The 25170-nt window shown below is 42.3% G+C and overlaps 1 protein-coding gene across 1 annotated transcript; it reads left to right on the top strand.

Moving 5' to 3' along the window:
* The first annotated feature begins 13901 nt into the window (after positions 1-13901).
* On the top strand, positions 13902-14999 carry LOC134569182 (integrase/recombinase xerD homolog). The gene has a single exon (XM_063428091.1). The coding sequence runs from the start codon at positions 13902-13904 to the stop codon at positions 14997-14999; it is 1098 nt and encodes a 365-aa protein (XP_063284161.1).
* The last annotated feature ends 10171 nt before the right edge of the window (positions 15000-25170 follow it).

Here is a 25170-nt window from a genome sequence, read left to right as displayed (position 1 = left end):
CCCAAACACCATGCTTTATGTTTAGGCCTGCAGTATCCAGTTAATACATTCGTTATACTTCATTTATCTGCCTTTTTTGGGGTTATGGAACAGATGGCGCCTTAAAATGTTGTGCCTTAAGGTGCCTTAGATGTAAATCTGACCCTCTACTCAAAGTGTTTAACTTGGTATAAGGAGCACAAAATATGGAGCAATAAACAATGAAAAATTGTATATAGTTACTAAGTCATATTTCTACAGTTTTCACATCACAGATATGTTTGAAGAAAGACAAAGGAAACCAACTACTAAAAATGTCTTTTACCAGTTATATATAGTAGAGAATCTATAATGGTTTAGGTAGCATTATGTGTAAGTTATTTTATTTTTTTTGGGGTAATCGCTCTTCATGGCCAGATAAGGTTCATTTTTTCAGATGTGGTACAACCTATACTGGAATCATGAGATATTCTTGGCTTATAAGGTCCTGTAAGCACTAATAAAGAGCACTGCTATAACACCAGGATAAAGTTAACTGCTTTTTATAGTCTCCCCAAGCATTAGAATGGACCCTCTATTATTTAAAACACAGCTCAAGGCTTTGTATGGCAGCATACTAAGAAGGCATGAAGCAGTCCGGAAGGTTATTATTGACCTTACTATTGATTACACTCTTTATAGTGATATATTGTTAAGTATATATATATATATATATATATATATATATATATATATATATATATATTATACATTATAGCCCTCTTTTATTTTTAAATATTTAATATGGCTGTTATTAACTACTTCTGGCATGTTTTTGCACTTATTATTCACACTATGCATGTTTTCTCAACCCTAATATCCTCTTTTAAATGAGATATATATTTATTTATATTTTTATTTTTTTAAGAAGACTATATGTATAGTATCTATATTAGTAATATACAGATTAGATATATATCATGGTCTGTGTCACTACTATTTGTATTATATTGCTTTATTAGTAAGACATACACAGAAAGAATGTTTAGAATATTTTATTTAGATATAATACAGCATATTTGTTAGGACATAGGAAATTAGCTATTTATATGTTATGTACAGTGAATATTCATACATCTTGTGTAGCTCAGTATAATTGAGATTCTTATTTTCACCAATGAAAACGAATTATGCCATGAAAATAAAGAATAAGGGTGAATGTGTAAATAAGCAAGTACAACCGATACGGAAGTAAATACCGGAAGTAAATATGCGAAAGAGGATTGAGGCTTGACACGCAGGGCATCACCGTTACCATGGTGATAGCCCGCGAAAATTTAAAGCCCAAACACCAATTATCTACCCCAGGGAGGGGTATATAAAGCAGGAACAGGTCCAAGGAACTTCTACAAATACTTTTTTGATCCGGCTGAGGAAGCCTATACGGCGAAACGCGTCCTGGAGACATTATGAAAAGACTGTTATTATTTGACTTTTTTATTGCCTATATAGTGGTTTATTGTATAGATATATTTTATACTTTTAAAGTTATAATAAAGTTGTTATAGTTTTTATACTTTATACACTATTGGCACTTGTTTCCTGCTACAAGAAAGGAGTGTGGTCCTTAACCACATATGCTGTTCCATTGAGCCAATTTGGATGGCTCTGGGTTTGTGAGTACCCCACTTTTATTTCACTATTCACAAGGTATTTACCGAAAGTATTGCACAATATATATTCTATATCCTAGATTGAAAATAAGAAGAATAAAGGTTCTAAAGAAGGGAGAGGGTCGCCTTTACGGACCCTACAAATGCAAGAACTGAGCTAAAATCTTTTGGCTCTATATAGTGTGAGTGGGAATAATCTCTTGTTTTTTATTCTGTATTTCATTTTTTATTCTGTATTTTACAGTTTTACACTATGATATGGTTTTTGTGTTTATGCTTTTAAGGAACTATACACCACTCTTAAGGTTTCAAGATAAGATATAATACTAAGGTATACATACCGATACTCTTTTATTCCACTATTTCATTTATTATCTCAATTTTTCTATATTACTACTTCAATATAGCGCTTCACCATCACTTTGTATATATTGTTAAGTGTTTATGCTGTTTTGTTCATGTCCTGTAGTTGAACAATAGTGTATGGCTGTGTAAGTTTTGCAGTGAACCGTATCTCATATTGTTTTTAAATAAATGCTAAATATTGCTATACTCATTTATAATAGTTCCTCCATTAAATCATCACTTCTACCTAAACTAGTCTGGAAAAGATAAGCAACACAATAAGAAGTAATCAGGATGTAGCTGATTCTCAATCATTTTTCATCAGGTTTGTCTATGACTAATAGCTGAGATATGATAACCCTTCTGTTGCTACTTATAATGAGATCTACATACTAACGAGTTCACAGCCACAATCCATTGAATGTTTTAGGAATATGGGTAGATGCAGTTTTCCATTTTCTTTATGTATTCCCATGTCTGCTACATTTATCTAAATTGAGTTGGATATTGCATGAATGTGTTATGAATAAATAGATAGTTTTTATGTAGCAATCTCCATTAGAAAACACAATATTTAGGTGATTTTGTTTTACTATAAAACAGTGCATGATATAAATTGTGAGCCATGCCATAGAGCTCGAGTGTCTACACCTATAATTAAAATTGCCATATAATATGATGGCTAAAATGCATTTTTGTCTTATGTAATTGTAATGGACTTGTGCACCAGGGGGCTAACACCCCCATGACCTTCATCCTCAGTTACTTCTTCCTGCTTACAAGGGGATTCTGAGATTTTGCTCTACGGCAGTTGGAGCACATACAATTGGCAGTGCCTCCACCTGACTGGGCATCCTGGCTATAGATTGGTTTTCCAGGCAGGAACATAATAAATTCATTATCTTGCACTAATCCACATTAAATTTCAGTTGCCACAACTCTGACCATTTTTCTAGTTTACCTAAATCATTTGCCATTTGGCTTATCCCTCCTGGTAAATTAACCCTTTTGCAAATCTTTGCATCATCAGCAAATAGACATACCTTACCATCAAGACAGTCTTCAATATCAGTAATAAAAATATTAAAGAGAGTGGGTCCAAGTACAGATCCAAACTCCATTGACTGCAATCCTCTGTTGCCTGTCACTCAGCCACTGCCTAACTCATTCAACAATATTGGAATCCAGACTTAAATACTGCCGTTTATTGATGAGCTTTTTATGTGCAACAGTGTCAAAAGCCTTACTGAAATATAGGTACGCAATAACTACTGCACCACCCTGATCTATTAATTTAGTTACCCAATCAAAAAAAATCAATACGATTTGATTGGCATGATCTCCCTGAAGTAAACCCATGTTGTCTCTGATCTTGAAATACATGTGATTTTAGATGTTCAACAACCCTATCCTTTAACGTGGTTTCCATCACTTTCCTTACTACTGAAGTAAGTATCCCTATTCCCTATTTTTTCATTTATTGTGCCCGCTCCCCGTTTGGTAGGTCTTCCACGAAGGGAATCCATTCACCTCCTGAACCGGAACCACCTCAATCCCTACTTTAGAATGTTAGGAAAGAATGTTTATACCTCGCAACACAAGTGTCAAACCGCAAAGGGAAACAATTAATGAGTGCTTCCCTGGGTGGCCGCCATTGGTACAGGTGAATGCCACCAAGGGGAGCGTTCGTTGATTGTTTCCCACCTCGTTCATCACACGAACATGGGCCTCCCCGGTGCCCATTAGAACGTTCACACCAATTAATCCGAACGTTCGCACTCGCCACATAGGTGTGACACCACAAAGAAAGTAATTAATTAGTGCTTCCCTGAGCAGCTGCCATTCGTATAGATGAACGGCGGCCAGGGGAAGCATTCATACCCCAAAAGGAGACACTTCCCTTGCACTTGGATTTCCCTTGGATTTCACCACATGACCTCTTGAATGGAGAGTAGCTGGTCGAGGGGCCGAGGCGAGGGGCCCTCAGATTGGTGTGGGCACTTTTGGGGAACTGGTGAGTTTGGCAGGCTGTCATGAGCCTGAGGGACAAAGAGACCAGCTCTCAGATGGTCTTTTCTGTGTATGGGAGACAAAGAGATGGTCCCTTTTTCCCAGACTCCCAGGCACCGAGGCTCTTGGCAAGAAGACCCCTGGCGGTTGGTGTGGGAAGCCCTGTGACTTTAGTGGTGGGCTTTGGGGACAAAGGGAACAGAGCCCCTTCCCACGCAAGGACCCACGGAGGGGGGGATCCTGGGAGGGGACCTTGTATGTTTTGTGTGATGCACCCCTTGCAGGGGGTTATGCATAAAAGCTGTGTGTGGCCAAAACAATTGGGCTGTACATCCAGGACTGTGTGTCGTCCAGTTTCCAGGTGTGTCGTCCTTTACATGGTTCCTGACTGGCTGAAGGAAAGGAATTAGCGGTGGTAAACAGTCGGGTTACACTGGGTCTGCTTCAGCTTCCTCTTGAGCCACTCCTTTGTTACCTTGGCTGTGTGTGTTTTGGGTCATTGTCATGCTTGAATACCCATGCACTATTTTCAATGCACTGGCTGAGGGAAGGAGGTTCTCACCCAAGGTTTGACAGTACATGGACCGTCCATTGTCCCTTTAATGTGGTGCAGTTGTCTTGTCCCCTTAGCAGAAAAACACCTCAAAACATAATGTTTCCACCTCCATGTTTGACAGTGGGGATGGTGTTCTTGGGGTCATAGGCAGCATTCCTCCTCCTCCAGACATGGCGAGTTGAGTTGATGCCAAAGAGCTCGATTTTGGTCTCATCTGACACAACACTTTCACCCAGTTCTCCTCTGAATCATTCAGATGTTCATTGGCAAACTTCAGACGGGCCTGTACATGTGCTTTCTTGAGCAAGGGGACCTTGCGGGCGCTGCAGGTTTTCAGTCCTTCACGGCGTAGTGTGTTACCAATTGTTTTCTTGGTGAGTATGGACCCAGCTGCCTTGAGATCATTAACAAGATCCCCCTGTGTAGGTCTGGACTGATTCCTTACCGTTCTCATGGCTATTGAAGCTTTACGAGGTGAGATCTTGCATGGAGCACCAGACCAAGGGAGACTGACAGTTTTTTTGTGTTTCTTCCATTTGCGAATAATCGCACCAAGTGTTGTCACCTTCTCACCAATCTGCTTGGAGATGGTCTTGTAGCCCATTCTAGCCTTTTGTAGGTCTACAATCTTGTCCCTGACATCCTTGGACAGCTCTTTGTCTCGGCCAAGGTGAAGAGTTTGGAATCTGAGTGATTGCTTCTGTGGACAGGTGTCTTTTATACAGGTAACAAGTTGAGATTAGGAGCACTCCCTTTAATAGAGTGCTCCTAATCTCAGCTCGTTACCTGTATAAAAGACACCTGGGAGCTAGATATCTTGCTGATTGATATCAAATCCTTATTTCACTCATTGACATGCAAATCAAATTATAACTTTTTTGGCATGCGTTTTTCTGGATATTTTTTGTGTTATTCTGTCTCTTACTGTTAAAATACACCTACCATTAAAATTATAGACTGATCTTTTTTTGTCAGTGGGCAGACATTCAAAATCAGCAGGGGAGCAAATACGTTTTTCCCTCAATGTATGTAATAATTATAGCATCTTTTTTCAAGGTAGATCTCTTGGGCTCAGGAAATGATTCTTACAGACATTTGAAAGCACTGTCAAGCTAACTCATGTGGAAGCTAAAAGGTTAAAATATTTGTATATTCCAGTCACAATCTATTTGTTCTCTTATAGCAATTTTTGTAAACTCTTAAAAGTAGATAGAAATCTCTGAAGATTTAGCCCATTAATACAACAAACACCATCAACGAACAAGCTGCAAAAATAGGATATATATGTTTTTTTGTTCCACTAAAACAAATCTATAATTTTTCCAATATTCTCTCCATTATCATCATATTAATCCCAGTGAAACTTTAACACAATAACAGGTTTAAACATTTACAGGAGAACAGTTTTGTTGAAGGAACAAGATAATGAAAATAAATCACACAATACATTTCTTTCAGAGAGTTTAGCTTATCAGTCTGGGTAACCTGTTTTCCCCAGTGTTCTCATAATTGTTGTAATATACAAATTTGACATCTAGAGATCACTCCTCTCACTTTGTTTTCAGAGAGCATCTTGGCTGCATCGGTCACAGCCTTGACACGTCTTTAAAACTTTATTGGAGAACTGTGAAAGGCAGTTACTGGAATCAGTATATAAACAAAGTGAAGTGTTGAGTTCTATACACATACCCACATTAGATACAATATAAAGGAAATGGCTGTAATGGAATCTTCCCCACCTTTCAATGGCTGTCCATGCCATATCACACCACTTCCCCCTCCCCAACACCCATTTTAACCTTGGAAACATAGTTTTCATTGCAGAATTTAAATGCCTCTATTGGCTGTCACTCAGACAGCCACTCAAGGCGCTTTGAGGAAATAGCATAGTAAAATAGCAGAGACCATCTGATTTGCCGTTTTGCCGCTAATGGGCACTAGCCTCCCAATGTTGTCCAATAGGAAAGCATAAGATTGACTGAGATCCTCGATGATCTCAGCCAAGGAGGTGGGACCAGTCATGGAGACTGGTGCTGCGAGGTAGAAAAGGTAAGTAAAACTTATTTTCTCCCTGCAGGTGTGATCTAAATAGCCGCCAAGGAACTACAGCGAATACAAAATTGTATTCCTAATGCTATAGTGTTCATTTAAGCTTAATGTTTTGAGTGTGCATTTTGTTTGTTTCCTCCCTCTCTGCTTGGTTGCTTTTCTAGTACGGCATTGTCCCATTATTCCAAGAGAGGGATAGTCATTGTCTGTGGCCTCCTTTCTTGTAAACATGGCTTTAATTTAACTAAACTTCAGTGTGATTGGTTGCTTTCACAAGTTCTTACTGTTATTGGTTGACTTGAGTTCACTGTACAAACTAAGGCATGTATAAAGTCCCTGTGTGAGTCTTAATAAAGCTGAGTTCTAAGCCTGGAACCAGTCCTCCTGTTGCCGCTACCAGTTTTTGCTACAATAAAAAAAAATCATATTTATTGGTCTGGCAAAAACTAATGATAAATGTGTATAGGAAAAGTTTCCTTCCCCCACACACCCTTGCTGATACCTGGAGATACTGTTTTAAAACGTGTTAGATTCTTACTTGAGGTTCATTGGCAGCCGTTACCTGACAGAAGTTCTCAGTGTGACCTTAGCCTGATGATGCAGGGCTTAGCCCATTGGCTGAGAGTGATCAGTTGATGATCTAAATCAATGAGCTAACCCTGAACTCCAGGTCTCTGTAGGAAGTAGTGGAGGTGGGTAGTGATGTCTGGTTGGCCCTTAGGTAGAAAGTCAAATGGTTTGACTACTTACAATGGGTAGCATCTGTATATTACTGGTACCACAACCACTACATCATACTGTAGTGGTTATAATGCTTGGAGCAGTCGTACAAACATGTTTCCCACAGAGAAGGACCACACTGGCATTTGGAAGTGTAGCAGTCTATAAGCCCTAAATCTCAGGGATGTAACTTCTTTGACTTATCATTTCTGCACTCCATGGTTTCACAAATGTAAAAACCCTACACTAAGTGGAAAAGATGTAGATGTGAAGTAAAACATAGAAATAGACATCAAAATGGATGGAGGTACACCCTGACTGCTTGGTAGTTAGGCACATCTGACTCCACAAACAATTTATTTTCAGCAAAATATATTCTTTTTAAATAGATCAAAAACAATTTGGGAGCAGATGACAGATTTTAAACATTATCCGATGATGTGAAATAATGATTTTTGGAAAAAGTCAATACATTTTCTTCAATTACTTACATTTCAAAGAGGTCGACCAGAATGCATATGATGGACAACTGAAAGCTATTAAAGAAACAACTTAATAGAGAACTAAAGTCGGCTCTTTTGTGGTTTTTTGTTTATCAGGATCAGTGCTTTAAAATAGTTTTTGGATAGGAAACCTTAAACACTTATCTTTAAAGACTGATCTGACAATTATACCCTGTGGTATTTGATTCTAAAAATAAATTGTATTGTTTAATTTAAGGGTGTCAAATTCACAACCTAACGGCATCCTGTCAGTTCTCCTGTCACCTGAAACACTGATGCCACCAGCATTGGTGCGAGGATGGTATGTCTCATGATTGCACTATTCCTGTGCGTCCAGCTTGTCTTGTTAATATATGTCTGTTAGTCCACCTATTGTACAGCACTACAGAATTTGTTGGCACTTTATAAATAATAATAAAAAATAATAATAATGGGTCAACATGAGAGATTTATACAATTTTGCTAACTGAATATTGGAACACAATTCTAAAAGTCTACCATGGAAACCAATAGAATGTTTGTGCTTATCTCATTGGTTTCCATTTTAGAACAATGTCTCATTTTCCTGATAGTGTCACTTTTATAAATATTTACCAATACTTTGTCTTTGTTTCTCCTGCCCTGGAATTATCTGATTCATATTCATATCTTACTTTGAAGGAACAGCAGAGAAGACCCCAGTGTGTCAAGAACCTTTTGCATTCGCATAATATTAGTGCTAAGCATGTGCCACACATTTGATGGAACATATTCAATGTAAGTAGCCAACATATGATGCACACCTGTCTTCAAGCTTTTTGAAAGAAGGGCCCCACAATCCTCCACGAATAATAACCACCATACCTTACCACTTATACGTCTAAATTTCTGTGTTAATAAGGGCTAATTAGAGATGGAAATGAGGAGACATGCTGGACCAATTCCAGAGCTCATTATAAGCTTCCAAAGCAGCTATGGGCAAATTCCTGCTTTCATTTTTTTCCATATGATTTTGATAATTACACAAACTTGTCACCAACTGTCCACCTAAGTGGATGTTTGCTGGAGGCGCCCAAATCCCTACTTCTTGTGAATAATGAATGATTTATATTTCCACAGTATATGCTGCTATTCGTATTCATAGAGATACTAGTAGAGAAAAGAACATCACTTAGCAAAACACACATAATGCATATAAAATAAATATTCCTTGAGAATTAGATACAAGGAGATCTGTTATGAAAGAACATTACATTTGATACATTGTTATATATATTAATTGTTACGGTTGCCTCCAGGCTGGCTGGAAGTTGGACCGTAGAAAAGGATGCTCCTAGCGCTTTCCAAAGGACCATCAGCACCGCAGCCACCATAAGCACTGCAGACTCCACGAACCACCGCTGCTGGGCTGGTATCTCGCCGTCTGCTCTGCGCCCTGGACCTACGACCAGGCTCCAGGTTCCAATAGGCGAACCTCTTCCTTCTGTCGAGCGAAGCAGGATCAGGAACCAGAGCTCTTACAAGAGCTCAGTAGCTAAGGGAGTATGAAGAGCATAGCAATCCCTGTAGTGATTATAGCTGTCCCCTACAAACATGAGTCGAGGCTACAAGTTAGAGGGTCAGAAGAGGTCTGAGATGCTGGAACACCCAGCCTGGCTTTTATTGAGGTTACATGCAAATAGGATACTCCCAGGGGGAGGCATAAAATCACCAATCACACATCTGGTGCAGCCCACACATTCCCTCCCCTCAGATAAACAGTTAAGCCAATTATTACATACAATAAAAATACAGTTTTTACACACACACTGTAACTTTAAAACCATACATTCAATTTCAATAAAAGTTGCATATTCAGACTCAGCATACATCAAACATAAACACTTCCAAAAATCAGCCAAATCCATCCAGTGGATCAAAAGTTAGCTGGAAGTCCTTTATGACCGACCGCAAGCACAATTTTATTAAAGACACGGAGGCTCCTATTATGCATTCTCTTTCTTTATTATACTCCCAGCAGCAAGAAAAGGGAAGTATGAGAGAATCATAGAAAAAAAGAAACCATAACAATAGCCTGGTAACAGTAGCACCAATCAGCATACAGTATAGTCCATATAGGTGTAGTGTTCCTTGACTCCTCCTCTTTCTTGCTGCTCCCTCAGACAAGTTAAGTACCTCATCTTGCTACTCCTGAAATTTTATACATTTACTTGTATTTAATTTTTACACATTAATTGTTTATTCACTAAATTGTGTGTAATACTTATATTGTGATATCATTCTTGTTTGCTCCTGTGGTGTATCCCCTTCTGGTGTCAGGAGAGTGCTTCTTGCTTGCTTCAGGGAGTGATTCCCCCTGCCCTCACCTATTGTTTTCCCTGTTAGGTGTCTGGGGCTTTTTATTCTACCTTCTGGTGCTTGGCTTGCACCTCCGGTTTATGTCCGCGGTCTTTCCGCGGTTTTGCGGGCGGCCGCGCATGCGCGGTCCCTGAAATAAATTTTCCGCTTTCAGCGCGGTCGCGCATGCGCAGTTGGTAGCGCGGCGGCCATCTTTTTGGTTTTTTGTCGCCGGGAATGTAACTTACACTCGCGGTGGCCATTTTACCGTGATTTCGGCGGGAATCTGCTGGGTTTTAGCTCCTACCGGCTTCTCCTACCCGCCAAGCACTCTCCTAAGACCCAGACTGGGATATTATTACAGGTTATTGGCTGTCATATCTCTACCAAACTGTAAGTGTGGTGTGGAGGATTAATCTATCCTGACACCCTTCTTTTGTGCTGTTTTTTTTCCTCAAGCTAGTTCCTTTACAAGCTATATATATTGGCTAGGTACCAAGTGTATAGAGGATTTTACTGGGCCCATTATTTTCCACTATTTGAACTAGGGTATATATATTCCCTGTAAGGATTTATCTGCTATGCAGGATCAGAGTGACAGACCCTCAGGGTCTATGTGCCCCACATCAGGCGTTTCCCCCTCTAACAAGGGAGGTTTAAGTGACGCCAGCCTCATGGCATCCGAGGAGTTTCAATCCCTCCTGGACGCTACCATGGCACAATCCATTAACAGAGCTTTAACCTCTGCGATGGGGGTAATGTCGTCCTCTATCACTCAGTCTATAACAGAGGCACTGATACAGACACAGACTAGTGGAATGCAGAACACACGCATCCCGATACCCACTAACGTGGCACAACCAGGACGTAAGGCGTTGGCAAAGAGCAGACATGTGACCTCCCCTCCAGAACTGCAGGCTCAGCCTGCATTGAATGACACGCCTCAGGCTGTCAAAGATGGCGCGATACCACCGCGCACTAGAGCCCCTGGCCGGGCAAAATCGGCCAGAACTTGGAAACGGGCACGTGCCCATGGGGATTCGTCCGATTCGGACCGGAGTGTGGAGGAGGAGTATGAAGACTCCTATATGGATCACTACAGCGCGGAACTTTCAGATTCCGGGTCTGACATCCAAACAGGCGTTGCTACCCAAAGGAGTACGGCTCAGGGCACTGCGCCTCCTGACTCTGGCGAGGGCGACCATTTGCGGGACCCACTGGGTAACCTGTTATTTGACCCAGATGATCTCCGTCACCCTCGCTCGGCAGCATGGGAGCCGCCTACTCACATTGCGAAGTATCTCGCACTTCGGGTGCGAAAACCTTTATCCAAAGAGGGGCGCAATAAGCTACGGGCAGAATGCCCACGTCCCATCCTCCCAGACTCGGTGGAAAAGACACCAGACGTGGACCCTCAGCTGGTCCAATTCTTGAACAAGTCTGGTTGGAAACCAAGGAAGGGATTAGATTTTTCCCTCAGAAATTGTCAAGACAAATTCCTTGATACTTTGGGACCCATAACTAAACTATACGAGCTAGTGGAGTCCGCCCAATCGGGCGAAAGCGAATTTGATTTTGAAGTAGCGATAGGCTGGTTGCAGAGATTAGTCTGCATGGTGGGTAACGCCAATGCGGCTATGGCTACCGAACGCCGAAAGGCGATTCTCCTAAAAATTGAGCCCAAACTGACCAGCATGGCAACCAACGAGCCGGGCCCAGCGGCTAAAGGCTTATTATTTGGCGAATCCTTTATTAAGGATCTGGGGTTGTACGTTAAGACGTTCACGGCAATTGATAAGGCTCAGACATCTCTTAAGAGAGTTTTTGCACCACGGGTTTTTGGAGGGGCCGGCAGAGGAAGGAGCCGTCTACCCGGCCGTGGATTTCGAGGCTCAACCAGAGCCGGCAGAGGCTCCTTTAATAATCAGAGACCAGTACCAGAGAGGCACTATACCCCTTTCTTCCCTTCTCGGGGTCGGCCCTGGAGTTCCCGTGGACCACGGGGGTCTGTTTCAAGCAGACGACCTTATGGTGAGTACCGAATATCTCCGTTTTTCCCATGTAAAAGTGGGGGGCAGACTGGCATTGTTTCAGCATGCTTGGAAGATTTTAACCGCAGATGTTTGGGTTTTAAATACGATACAAGGGTACATGCTGGAGTTAACCTCCCACCCGGTTCAGACACAGTTCCCTCGAGAACTAAATATGGCCAGCCAACACCAGATGATGATCTCTACAGAGATCGCAGAATTAGCGTCCAAGAACGCTATTCAACAAATCCCATGGGACACAGAAGGTTTCGTGAGCAACTTGTTTCTGGTCCCCAAGAAAGGAGGCGGGGTACGTCCAGTAATAAATCTCCGGCCCCTAAATGCATATGTACAGTACCACCATTTCAAAATGGAGGGTATTCATTGCCTTCGGGACCTCCTCATACCATCGGATTGGATGGTCAAAATAGACTTACGGGACGCTTATCTGACAATCCCGATCGCAGAAGCGCACCGAAACTTACTACAGTTTCAATGGCAGGGAACGAAGTGGAGGTTTGTATGTCTGCCGTTCGGCCTATCCTCCGCTCCATGGTGCTTCACAAAAGTGCTAAAACCAGTGATTGCTTTCCTGCGCACACGGGGGGTCAGATTAATAATTTATCTGGACGACATCCTTCTTCTGTCCCAATCTCAATCCCAACTTCGCATTCACCTATCCTGGACGATCCACCTTATCCAAAACTTAGGATTCTTGGTGAATTGGGAAAAAATCAATTCTACAACCCTCCAGGCAGATGGAATTTCTGGGTTTCCAAGTCGACTCTGTTCAACAGAGGTTGTGTCTACCCAAAGACAAAATGATTTCGATCAAGAAGGAGATCAGACGGCTTATGCACCGTACAACTATTTCCCTCCGACAACTTGCGAGGATCATAGGACTCTTGGCATCGTCCATACAGGCGATCTTTCCAGGACCGCTACACTATCGTGCCCTACAACGACTCAAAGCCTCATATCTACGCTCTGGTCACTCATACGAAACCTGTGTCACACTAGACGAAGACTCCAGGGAGGAACTAGACTGGTGGCTAGCACACATGGAGGCATGGAACGGACGGGCGATATTTGGATCGACGCCGGACCTGGTCATAGAGTCGGACGCCAGCTTACACGGCTGGGGCGCGCATTGCGGGTCAGTTTCCACCGGTGGCAGATGGTCGAACGAAGAGTCTCTGTTACACATCAACTGCCTAGAACTACTAGCAGCGTCCTTTGCCATTCGCAGTATGACCCCCACAGGCATTTCATGCTCAATCTTAATCAAGATGGACAACGTCTCAGCGGTACGTTATATCAACCATCTAGGGGGTACAAAATCGAAGGTTCTCGCTTTGATGGCTCGAGATTTTTGGCACTATTGCCTGAAACACAGCATTTCGGTAATAGCAGAATACATTCCGGGGCAAGACAATACAATGGCGGACTGGAACTCTCGATACCTTCGAGACGCAGGGGACTGGCATCTCCATCCAATGATTTTCCAGCGCCTCTCGCGACTCTGGGGACCTTTCAGTATACACCTCTTCGCGTCTCGACTGAACACCCAGCTTCCTCGGTTCTTCAGTTGGAGACCGGATCCAGATGCTCTGGCAACAGATGCATTCCTGCAGGACTGGACCAAGGACAGGAACTACGCGTTCCCCCCGTTCAACCTCATTTCTCGGACCCTGGCGGTCCTTCGATATTCCAAGGGGACGCTAGCACTGATAACCCCGTTATGGAGGTCACAACCTTGGTTTCCTCAATTATTGGAAATGTCGATAGATTTCCCACAACTGTTGCCGGACATCCCTTACCTCTTAACCAACCCAGAAGGAATGAGTCACGAACTGGCCAACCAAGGCCTACTGCAACTGATGGCATGGCTCATTTCAGGAGATCATGGAATCTCGAGGAGGTTTCGCAGACGACACTCAGTCTCTTGGCAGAGTCATGGGCACCAGGTACCAGACGTGCCTACGGATCGGCTTGGAGAAAATGGTCTGATTGGTGCATGGGACAGTCAATGGATCCCATATCAGCTTCTACAGAAGCAGTCCTACAATTTCTGACTCTACTCTTTGAGGCAGGGAAAGCCTTTCGTACTATAAATCTGTACAGATCAGCTATATCGGCGGGACATATGGGGTTGGATGGCACCCCAATAGGTAAGCATGCCCTTATCTGTCGTTTACTCAAAGGCATCCGTCTTACTCGTCCTCCTCAAATTCGATATTCTTCCTTTTGGGATGTCAATGTGATGTTGCGATTGATCGAATCGTGGCCAATGAACCAGGAACTTTCACTGAAACAATTGTCGGCCAAACTGTTGATGCTGTTTTGTTTACTTTCATGTAAACGAGTCGCTGATGTCAGGGCGCTAGACTGGCATGCACGTGTTTTTACCCCAAACGGAGTATCCTTCAATATTTCACGTAGAACGAAATCCTCGACTAAGGAAGTTTCCTACCCAGCATTGCCGGACAACCCAAATTTGTGCCCGGTGTTATGTCTGAAGGAATATGAGCATCGCACGGCTTCACTCCGTCCAGGACAAATCCATCCACTGTTCATCTCATTCAAAATACCTCACCTACCAGTATCTACTGCTACTTTAGCTCGTTGGATCAAGTGGCTGCTGTCAATGGCAGGCATAGACACCTCGATTTTTTCCGCACATTCCGTTCGCGGAGCTATGGCCTCTAAAGCGTCCATGTTGGGTTATAAATTGGAAGATATACTACGGACAGCCGACTGGTCGAATGAGTCTACATTTCGTAATTTCTATTTACGCCCAGTGCAACACATTTCGAATACAGTGGTTGCTCAGCTTTGAAATAGCATAATAGGAGCCTCCGTGTCTTTAATAAAATTAACAGATTTTACTATTAACATGACGTAAAGTCATGATTTTATTAATGACACGGAGGCGAGTATTATTCCCACCCGCCCTACCCAGGGTGGTGAGTGGATTACAACCCAGAACATGAAGCATTTAGGATGCCTTAATACGGTAGGTACAAGATCATTCATGACACAGGTGAGTGAGGAGTCTATGAACATGACTTATGTGTTACATTTTGATCTAGCAATATGGCTGAAAATTTTCCTTTTATATAGTTACATCGTTTGATTAACTTGGTTTACGAGTTGTTGATTGCGGAATGACAGTCACGAGATTTCGATATTACCATATTTCTCCTCTCTTTTAGCTTGAATACAACTGGAGAGTTCACGGTTGAAACGGTTCTAGATTGAAGTTCCAGTTATGGTTTTTTGTTCGTGGATTCGTATTTATGGTTGGAATACTTGAATTTGCACTAATGGTCTTCAGGATCTACGCAGAAAGAGGAGGAGTCAAGGAACACTACACCTATATGGACTATACTGTATGCTGATTGGTGCTACTGTTACCAGGCTATTGTTATGGTTTCTTTTATTCTATGATTCTCTCATACTTCCCTTTTCTTGCTGCTGGGAGTATAATAAAGAAAGAGAATGCATAATACTCGCCTCCGTGTCGTTAATAAAATCATGACTTTACGTCATGTTAATAGTAAAATCTGTTAATTTCCTGCCATTTCGAACGGGACTTAGTCTCTGGAGCTGCAAGTTCCGTATGGGAGAAGGTAAGGGTCAGCGGTGTTCGGCAGAATGTGTAGCCGATTTTAGTTCCACAGAATCTTTAACATACACCGCTGACCGCATTCGAATGACCAAAATGGCCGCCGCCACGTGTTCGGCTGCCGAATGGCGGCCACCCAGCGCTCGGCAATTAACCTGCAGTAACCTCACAGCCTGGGAGGTAAATTGCCTGCACACTTTAACTTCTGGGTGGTCCGCCTGTGTGGTACTTGGTTCAGTAAGCCCTATTTACTGAACCAAGTGGGAGAGAGCCAGGGGCAAGTTATTTTACAGGTCTGGGGACATAGTCTTAAAGGGGCATTGTTCAGCAAAGTCACAATATGTCCCCAGACGGTTCTTAAAGGGCCATACACACCAATAAAAGTTAATACATTTTCAGGGGCACAATCTTCCAGGGGCCATAGTCATGAGGCAGGAGGCTGGCAAATAGGCTTCTCCACAATCCAGGGAAGCAGGGCAATTTTTCATTTAAAGGGCCAGTTACAAATAGCCATTTGTAACATTAATGTTTGGTACTTAGCGCAGATTTAGTTGCTATAGGCCTTTAATATAAATATAAGGGTTTATGGGCTAGTTAATGGGATTCTGTTGTGTAAGGAAAACAAATCTGTATTCCTTACAATATAGAGCCCTTTGGTTCCATCCCCCCCCCCCACACTTGCGCTCCCCCCGCTAAAGAGATTTAAAAAAACTTTAGTCGCTTACCCAATTCCAGTGCTGATGTATGAATGACAGTCACCAGATGCAGTCTTAGTCCTGCAATGTAATTATTGCAGGTTCTCAAAACTGCAATGATTTACATTGCAGAACTAAGTGGGACTGGGACAGACCACTTCCGCTTATAAGTGTCCCTTTAATTCTCTTCCCTCCGGTGTGAGCTGCTGTGTTCTTGGAGTATTCTACAGACAGCAAGCAGCCTGTCTAACTATATGGAACACTGACAGCATTCTGATATGCCCTGCTTAGAGGAGTTCATAGGAACCGCACTCAATCCAAGCAGCCGTTGGTACTACGGAACAGGACCAGCAATGCCAACACGTTAAGGCAGCAAAAAGATTCCCAGGCACTCAAAGTGTGAAAGCCTCAGCCATATTTATTGAAACAATACATTTGAGATGGCTGGTACTGTTCCAGAGCATTGGTGGCTGCTAGGATTGAGTGTGGTTCCTATGATCACTTTTGCTGCTTAGAGGAGAGACACTGACCCTCACTCACTGAGACAATAGGGTGGGGGCCGAATATAAACACATAAAGCTCCTAAAGCAGTTTTTAAAGATAAATTATACCAACCTTTGCTTGGGCTGAGTTGCCCCCTCCCTACCGTGGGGGACACCTCGACTCACGCAGTGCCCATTGGCACAACAACTGGGCAGCAGCCCTAATGGTTCACAATGTCTTCCATGATACACCGAACTGATGTTAAGTCCTTTACTAAGCCCATACAACAAAACTCCTTAATGTGCACTTTGTATGACCCCCTCCCACCCACCAGGAAACACATGACTTCTTCATGGTCTCCCCCAAGTGGGCATCTCCGGCACGCAAACCTAGGGCCTGTTCTGATACCCACAGATGCAATCTTTGCATCTTTGTACATAGTCTTTTGTTTTTATGTTCCTTTCTATATTTATATGTTCTGTTTTCTACTTAATATAACACTATGGAAGTGATAGAGTGTTATCTTTTCTCCTGGAAGTTCACTGGACCCATGTACTGGTGGCTTTCTGCCCACATACCTATTCCACACCTGGTGACTCACGCTTTATCTAGTTATATCATGGGTTTGGAAAAAAATAAGCCTCATATTGCCTTCCACACAGACCTCTCGAGTTCTCTACTACATTTGCCTACTCTAGGTCACTACTCAACACCCTCCAACCATCCTCATGGTACTTAAGATGTTCTCTATAAAAGCTAAAGGGCTCAACTTTGCAAGGCTAAGCAATGTGGGGCCCACATAGTGTTCTTCCAGGAACCACACTTCCAACAAGTTGGCAGACCCCAATTTAACTCACACTGGTATCCCAAAGACTACCACACATGACACTCTGCTAAAAAACGGGAAGTGTCTATCTTAATAGGGAAGGATGTGATTTTTTCCCTAGTTAGCAAAATAGGGGCCAAAAAGGGGCGTTATCTTATAATTCACGGACCTCACACATGCTAATTGACACCCCCACACTCCAGATAATTATGCCAGACTGCTTGAACTCCAGACGCAACTCAAAGACTCGGAGCTGTCCAAAACCACATTTTTACTAAGAAAAGCAAGCATAATTTTTTTGCTGCTGGCAATAGAGCGGGCACTAAATTAGCATCTAAACATAAACAAAATGTATTGCCTCCAGGATTGCCTCCCTTGAACAATCTAACAGTCAGAAGGTAATAGACCCACAAGGTAATGTCAACAAGTTTGCCCAGTATTATAGGAGACTCTATCATTTACGTGACGACCCACATACAACATTGCCATCACAATCAGACATAGACACATTTTTGGCGGACGTTAACCTCCTGCAGTTGTCCAGCGCTGACATAGACCACCTTAGACGACCGTTCTCATTAGAGGAGATTACCACAACAATTTCTCAATTGCCTATACATAAAACCCCAGGGCCAGATGGCTTGTCCAATAAATACTACCACACATTCTCCACCACCCTCGCACCTCACCTACAGTCCCTTTATTACAAGGCCACAAACCTATCCATGGAAATACTTCTACATTCACCAATGGGCACATTACAGTGGGTGGACATAGAGAGATCACAACTCCATGACCGATGGTTACTGGTCTACATGTGGACACCTAAGCCTCTCTGTCCAAGACTACCTAACCTACTTTCTACAACTCTCTTGACCATAAACCTCTGAGACGAACACCTCTCCAATATGGGATACAAGCTGAAATTCCACCCGGGGTCACCTCACGGGGAGAGGATAAGACAACCCACAAACCACTTAGGGAACCTCCTGATGAGGCCTATCCTCAATACTCACCTGATATGTCTGGACTGTAGACAGTAGACAGTCACCTACACAGGCCTCTTCCAGGGCCTGACCTATGGTTATCTCAACTATGTACTACTAAGAGAACACAGCTCTACTCTTCTCCTTCCAGGAACCATATCATATGATCTGACTGTTTTCAAACTAAAAAAATGAAAATTAATAAACATTAAGTTGAAAAAAAAAAAAGATAAATGATACCAGCAACTTTCTCAAAGTTGCTTTACTAAGAGGCTAGAACATATAGAAAATTATTATTTAGATATCTGTGTCTTTTTTGGCTCAAACTAGTAAATTGCACATTTTGAAATGTTTTTATGCAAATAGCAATTTTAGTGTAGCTGTGCCAATTTTTGGGCAATGGAGGTTAGGTAATTGACTATATCACAAATGATCATCAACAGCCTTCTAACTCATTGTGGATTACTACTGTCGGCTTCTTAAGCCTTCTGCAACCGCATCTATGGCATCACTTTAGCTAGTTTGTGAACCTGAATATGCACAATTCTCCTCTTTTGCTATAGTTTCCTTCATAGAGTTGCACATCAGTAAAAAAGCTCAGATTCTCAAAAGAAACAAATTTTTGTAAAAAAAAAAAGTATGTTACCATTTTTAAAAGCTTAGAAACTTTAGAAGAAGGTTCAAATTACATGATTACATTATTGCAAATGTTCTGTAATTTTAGATAAATCTGAGAATACTTCACGGCTTAAGGACGGGGGGAAATGTGTGAGGAATGAAAGTGGGTCATCAGCGCTTGTATGTAAGCGTCAGACAGAAAGACAGGTTTATTAGGACTGATAATTGATTTAGTTTTTATGAAATCATCACTTTTTTGTGTAAGAAACGTATTTGGTTGGTTTAACTGCAATGTGGTCCTCAGGGAAGGTTGATGTATTTCTCCTTATACTGATTATAGGAATATTTTGTTTTGCAATTTTAAGATTTAAGAATTACATATTTCTACCTTCCTTATTGCTTGAAACTACAGAGCCTCTACAAGGCAAAGTGTGAAGAAAAGGTTGGTACCAGGGTTTGTAGTGGGTTAGATAAATATTACAAACAAAAAAACGTTTTTTGTTTTGAACGTGTCAAGCAACATTTTTATATGTTAAATATATACCGTATATACTCGAGTATAAGCCGACCCGAATATAAGCCCAGGCCCCTAATTTTACCCCAAAAAACTGGGAAAACGTATTGACTCGAGTATAAGACTGGGGTGGGAAATGCAGCAGCTACTGGTAAATTTCTAAATAAAATTAGATCCTAAAAAAATTATATTAATTGAATATTTATTTACAGTGTGTGTATATAATGAATGCAGTGTGTGCGTATGAATGCAGTGTGTGCGTATGAATGCAGTGTGCGTATGAGTGCAGTGCGTGTATGAGTGCAGTGCGTGAGTGCAGTGTGTGTGTGCAGTGCGTGTATGAGTGCAGTGTATGAGCGCAGTGCGTGTATGAGTGCAGTGCGTGAGTGCAGTGTGTGTGTGTATGAGTGCAGTGTGTGTGTGTATGAGTGCAGTGTGTGTGTATGAGTGCAGTGTGTGTGCGTATATATTAATTGAATATTTATTTTCAGTGTGTGTATATAATGAATGCAGTGTGTGTGTATGAGTGCAGTGTGTGTGTATGAGTGCAGTGTCTGTGTATGAGTGCAGTGTGTGTATGAGTGCAGTGTGCGTATGAGTGCAGTGCGCGTATGAGTGCAGTGTGTGTGTGTGTATGAGTGCAGTGTGAGTGCAGTGTGTGTATGAGTGCAGTGTGCGTGTGTGAGTGCAGTGTGTGTGTATGAGTGCAGTGTCTGTGTATGAGTGCAGTGTGTGTATGAGTGCAGTGTGCGTATGAGTGCAGTGCGCGTATGAGTGCAGTGTGTGTGTGTGTGTATGAGTGCAGTGTGAGTGCAGTGTGTGTGTGTATGAGTGCAGTGTGTGTGCCGCGGCTCTCGCGAGACTTACACTGGGAGCTGACCGAGGTGCTGAACGGACGGCGCGGAGGAGGAGAGAGCTGACAGGAGCTGCAGGAAAGGTAAGTACAGCTCTGCCAGCACCCCTCTCCCCCCAGTCTGTATTATGGCAATGCAAATTGCCATAATACAGACTCTGACTCGAGTATAAGCTGAGTTGGGGTTTTTCAGCACAAAAAATGTGCTGAAAAACTCGGCTTATACTCGAGTATATACGGTATGTATTTTAATTATTTGGACCTTCTTGCCTTGTAATACAAGGTCCAAATTAATGAAAGTTAAGAAAGTTTATATGAGTTGCCATACTTTGGAATGTGGCTTCACATTAAATGCCAGAACAATATGAAGATGACATACCTATATGGACAAACACATTGGGGTATACCTCTTAGTTTTTGAATTTGGGTGTTTCAATCAGACCCATTGCCAAAGGTGTATAAAATTCAAAACCTAAATATGCAGTCTGCATTTACAAACATTTGTGAAAAAATGGATAGTTCCAAAGAGCTCAGTGAATTCAAGTGTGGTACTGTGATAGGATTCTACCTTTGCAATAAGTACAGGTGTAATCAAAATTATTCAACCTCCATTGAAAATATTTTTTCTGTCAAAATGTACAGACTTTCTACTGTTTGCAATGAGCAAATCAAACAAAGGCAAGTGAAGCTCAACACAATGAATGCTTTAAGTGGTTTCCCCAAATTCAATTGAAAATGCAATTTATAATGACTTCTCCAGTCTCAAAATTATGTAACTGAAAAGAATCCCTCACAACAGCACATGTATGCAAAACATGTGTTGTCTCAAGCACACCTGATGCAACTAATCAAGGGCTTCTTTAGTTGCACCAGGTGTGCTTGAGCTGAAACACTGGACATACCTGCACTGACTAGGGGTTTGTTGAGTGTCACGTTTGACTGCATGTTAGAAATATGGCATAGTCAAAAGAATGGTCCACAAACAAGGAACAGGATGCAAAAAGATAGTGAGGTGGTGGCTTACCGCGGATCTGAATGGACGTGCACTAGTTCAGCTCCTCACAGATTGATCGACAATCCACTCTAATCGGAGACTATACTCAAATATAGAGAACCCCAAAAGACCGAATACCTCTCACAGTACATCAGGGAGAACACCCTCTGCAAAATTGGGCTCTCTAACTCGATATTTTAGGGATACAAGAGAACGCGACTCGAAGGCCACAGGAAACAAAATGGCGCAGATGGAAAACCAGAGTGACTCCTCTCCACACAGCCCAGCGCCATCTGAAGGCTCTTATGAACTGCAGGAGATGTCCCAATACTCGGATATCAGGGAGCTGATAAGGAACCTGCCGTCGAAAGCGGATTTAGCCAATATGCTGGGCAGGCTGGTAGCTACCTTTCAAACAAAGCTGGAAGCGATGGGCTCTGACATCCAACAAGTAAGTCACAAAGTTACTGACTTAAAAGAAGAACGGGATGTATTATAGTCCAAATCCAGCATCTCTCCTCTACGCTAGACACCCACTCCCAATATATGTCCTCAATCCAATGTCAGATGGATGACTTAGACAACAGCGGTTGAAGGAATCAGCTTAGGGTGCGTGGCCTACAGCTCATGGGGAAGATGTAATAGCGACCCTTACAGAGCTCTTCAATGCCATACTGGGGTAATCGAGGGATAACCAGATCATATTGGACAGAGCCCATAGCTCACTGCGACCAAGGGGATACGCCACAGACATGCCAAGGGATGAAATATGTCTGGGCGGCGGTCGGAAGACCGGGACCCAGTATGCCTGATGAAGAAAGTAGGAGTCACAGTGTGGAAGTGGATAAGCAGGGTCTGGTGCAGGGTAACTGCACGCCCCCTGGTGTTGAGCACCAGCGTTTGTGCGGCCACATACCAGGACCCTGATGTAGCTTCAGCGGATCCCAGGAGCTAGGAGCTTGGAAATAAGCAGACCTCCCAGGGGCTGAATAGGGACTCTCTGCAGCAGGAATGTATCCAGTACAGAAACAAGGCAAGGCTAGGATAGGCACCAAACATAAAAACGAGACAAAACTAGTAGAACCCAGAACCAGAGAAGGATAGGAAGCTAAACCCAGAACATGTACACAATGCATAAGGGAAACATTAACAGAACAGGGGAAGGACAGGATAGGACTTTACATGGACTGGGAATACAAAATAAAACAAGACAAGATTTAATAGGCAAAACAAGAGGAGACATAACTAAGTATTATATATGTAAAACATTAGAGATTTAGACATACATAAATGGCCAAGATGTATGCAGCCCACCAACTACGTCAAAGTCCTCTAATTAAGGTGGGTCCTATCTACCTATATATGCATGACTAAATAAACAATAATAAAACACACACAGCACTTACCTGCAAGAAAGGGCAGAAGACTTGAGCAACTGCCTGCAGGGTCCAACTGAAACAAAAGGAATCATGGAAAAGGAACGGGTGTGGCAACATAAAACAAACATACAAAGGAATCCTGGGAATTTCAGGAACGGAATACAGGAATGAACCCAGAAAACCCAGCATAAAGAAAACCAGACATAGAATAGAAAACCAGAAAAACCAAGAAAAACTAAACAAGAATTGTAAAAAAGAGTACAGGATACCAGAAGCCAGTGCCAGAATGATCCGCAGCTAGGAACAGGATGTGACACCGTCCCAGGATCCACCAAGCCTACCGCAATGCCAAACCCAAATCCAAAAAATGGAGATCGGATTCCTTGCTTCACCTCGCCACACCAACGACAACCGCCTGCGCCAGGAGGGTTTGCCCATTAACTGTGAGACATTTACTTCCAAAAAGTAACGCTCTGTCTGCGGCTCACTTCACAGACCACTAGTTCAGGAACACATTTATAAATTGACCACAGGATTCTGCATATACCAACAAGACAAAAAAAAGCAGGATCTAAATCGTGGTGCCACCTTTACATAGACGACTTTACACTGCAACCTTCACCTCACTGACAGAATAAGTCTTTTGGACTTCTGAGTACTTATAGGTCCTTCCCTGACTTGGTGCTAATTCACCAAATGAAAACAAGTTGTGAGACTGTTCAAACTCTCTATTTACCTAAATGGAGGTAAAAATGAACTTTCACAATATTATACAGGTTGTATATATATCTTGGTCAACTCGTAACTACTGTTTATTCTTGTTTATTACTTTTAGTTTATTAGAATTTATTCATCAGCAGATGTCTGCATTTTAGGATAACCCACACGCAGAGTATTGACCTACTTGGATGGCCTCTCCCCCCCCCCCCCCCACCTTACACTATAGGACATGATTGTCCTCATAGTCTCTCACATATCACACACACTCATTGTGGATTACCTCAGATCAAGTGCTTTATATGTCACGCAACCAAATAACTTTATTCTTTCTCCTGCACAGAGAAAGAATAGTATTACCCACTGGATAAAAAAAAAATGCCAAATATCCTTTATTCTACACACGTACCCAAAAGTTTTGGATAGTGTTATATCAAAATCATAGACGATCATCTAATCTCCCCCCAATTTCCATTCGTGCTCGTTAGTAGCAGTGAACTACAGCACTTGTTTAGAGAATTGCAATTTATCTATCATTTATATTGTTTAATATATGTTTCTTTATGTTACTTTGCACTACGTGCATAAGGTTTATGTTGTTTTAGAATATGGTAGCAATGGAGTGTATATAGATATCCATAGTTAGATAAACAGGAATTACTCTCCACTCATTCACAGGGAACACTCACAACATGGCCTCAATCCGTATCCTCTCGCAGAACGCCAGAGGGCTCAACACCCCCGAAAAGAGGTCTTTGGCTTCAACAAATTTTTATAGACACAAGGCGGAGATTGTCTTTGTACAGGAGACACACTTTCGCAAAGACTCTGCCCGACACTGCGTAATCGCAGATACCCAACAGGCTATTTAAACCATTATACAGGGGTGAAATCCAAGGCAGTTGGGATATTGATAGGATGCCAAGTCCCTTTCACGTTTGGGAAGCAGCAGGTTGACGAGGCTGGACGTTATATATTTGTCAATGGGACAATAGGAAACACAAAGGTCACGTTCGCATATCTATATCTCCCGAACAAGAAACAACGTCAAGCTCTAAGAAAAAATTTAAACAAACTGTCCACATTCCAACAGGGTATACTTATTGTTGGGGGGACCTGAACATTACCTTAGAAGGTGACTTATACATGTCATCCCCTTACAGTGACTACCTTATAAGAGCCTGCAAAAGGCTACTCAATATTTTACACGATGAGCACCTTTATGATTTTTGGAGAACCTTGCACCCCACTAGCAGCGATTACTCTTACTTCTCTCCTCCCACAGGCACTTACACACACATAGACATGCTGTTTCTA

This window comes from Pelobates fuscus, chromosome 7 (genome assembly GCF_036172605.1).
Source record: "Pelobates fuscus isolate aPelFus1 chromosome 7, aPelFus1.pri, whole genome shotgun sequence".
Taxonomy (NCBI): domain Eukaryota; kingdom Metazoa; phylum Chordata; class Amphibia; order Anura; family Pelobatidae; genus Pelobates; species Pelobates fuscus.
Note: the sequence above shows the minus strand (reverse complement) of the source record. Positions and strands in the feature narration are given on the sequence as shown.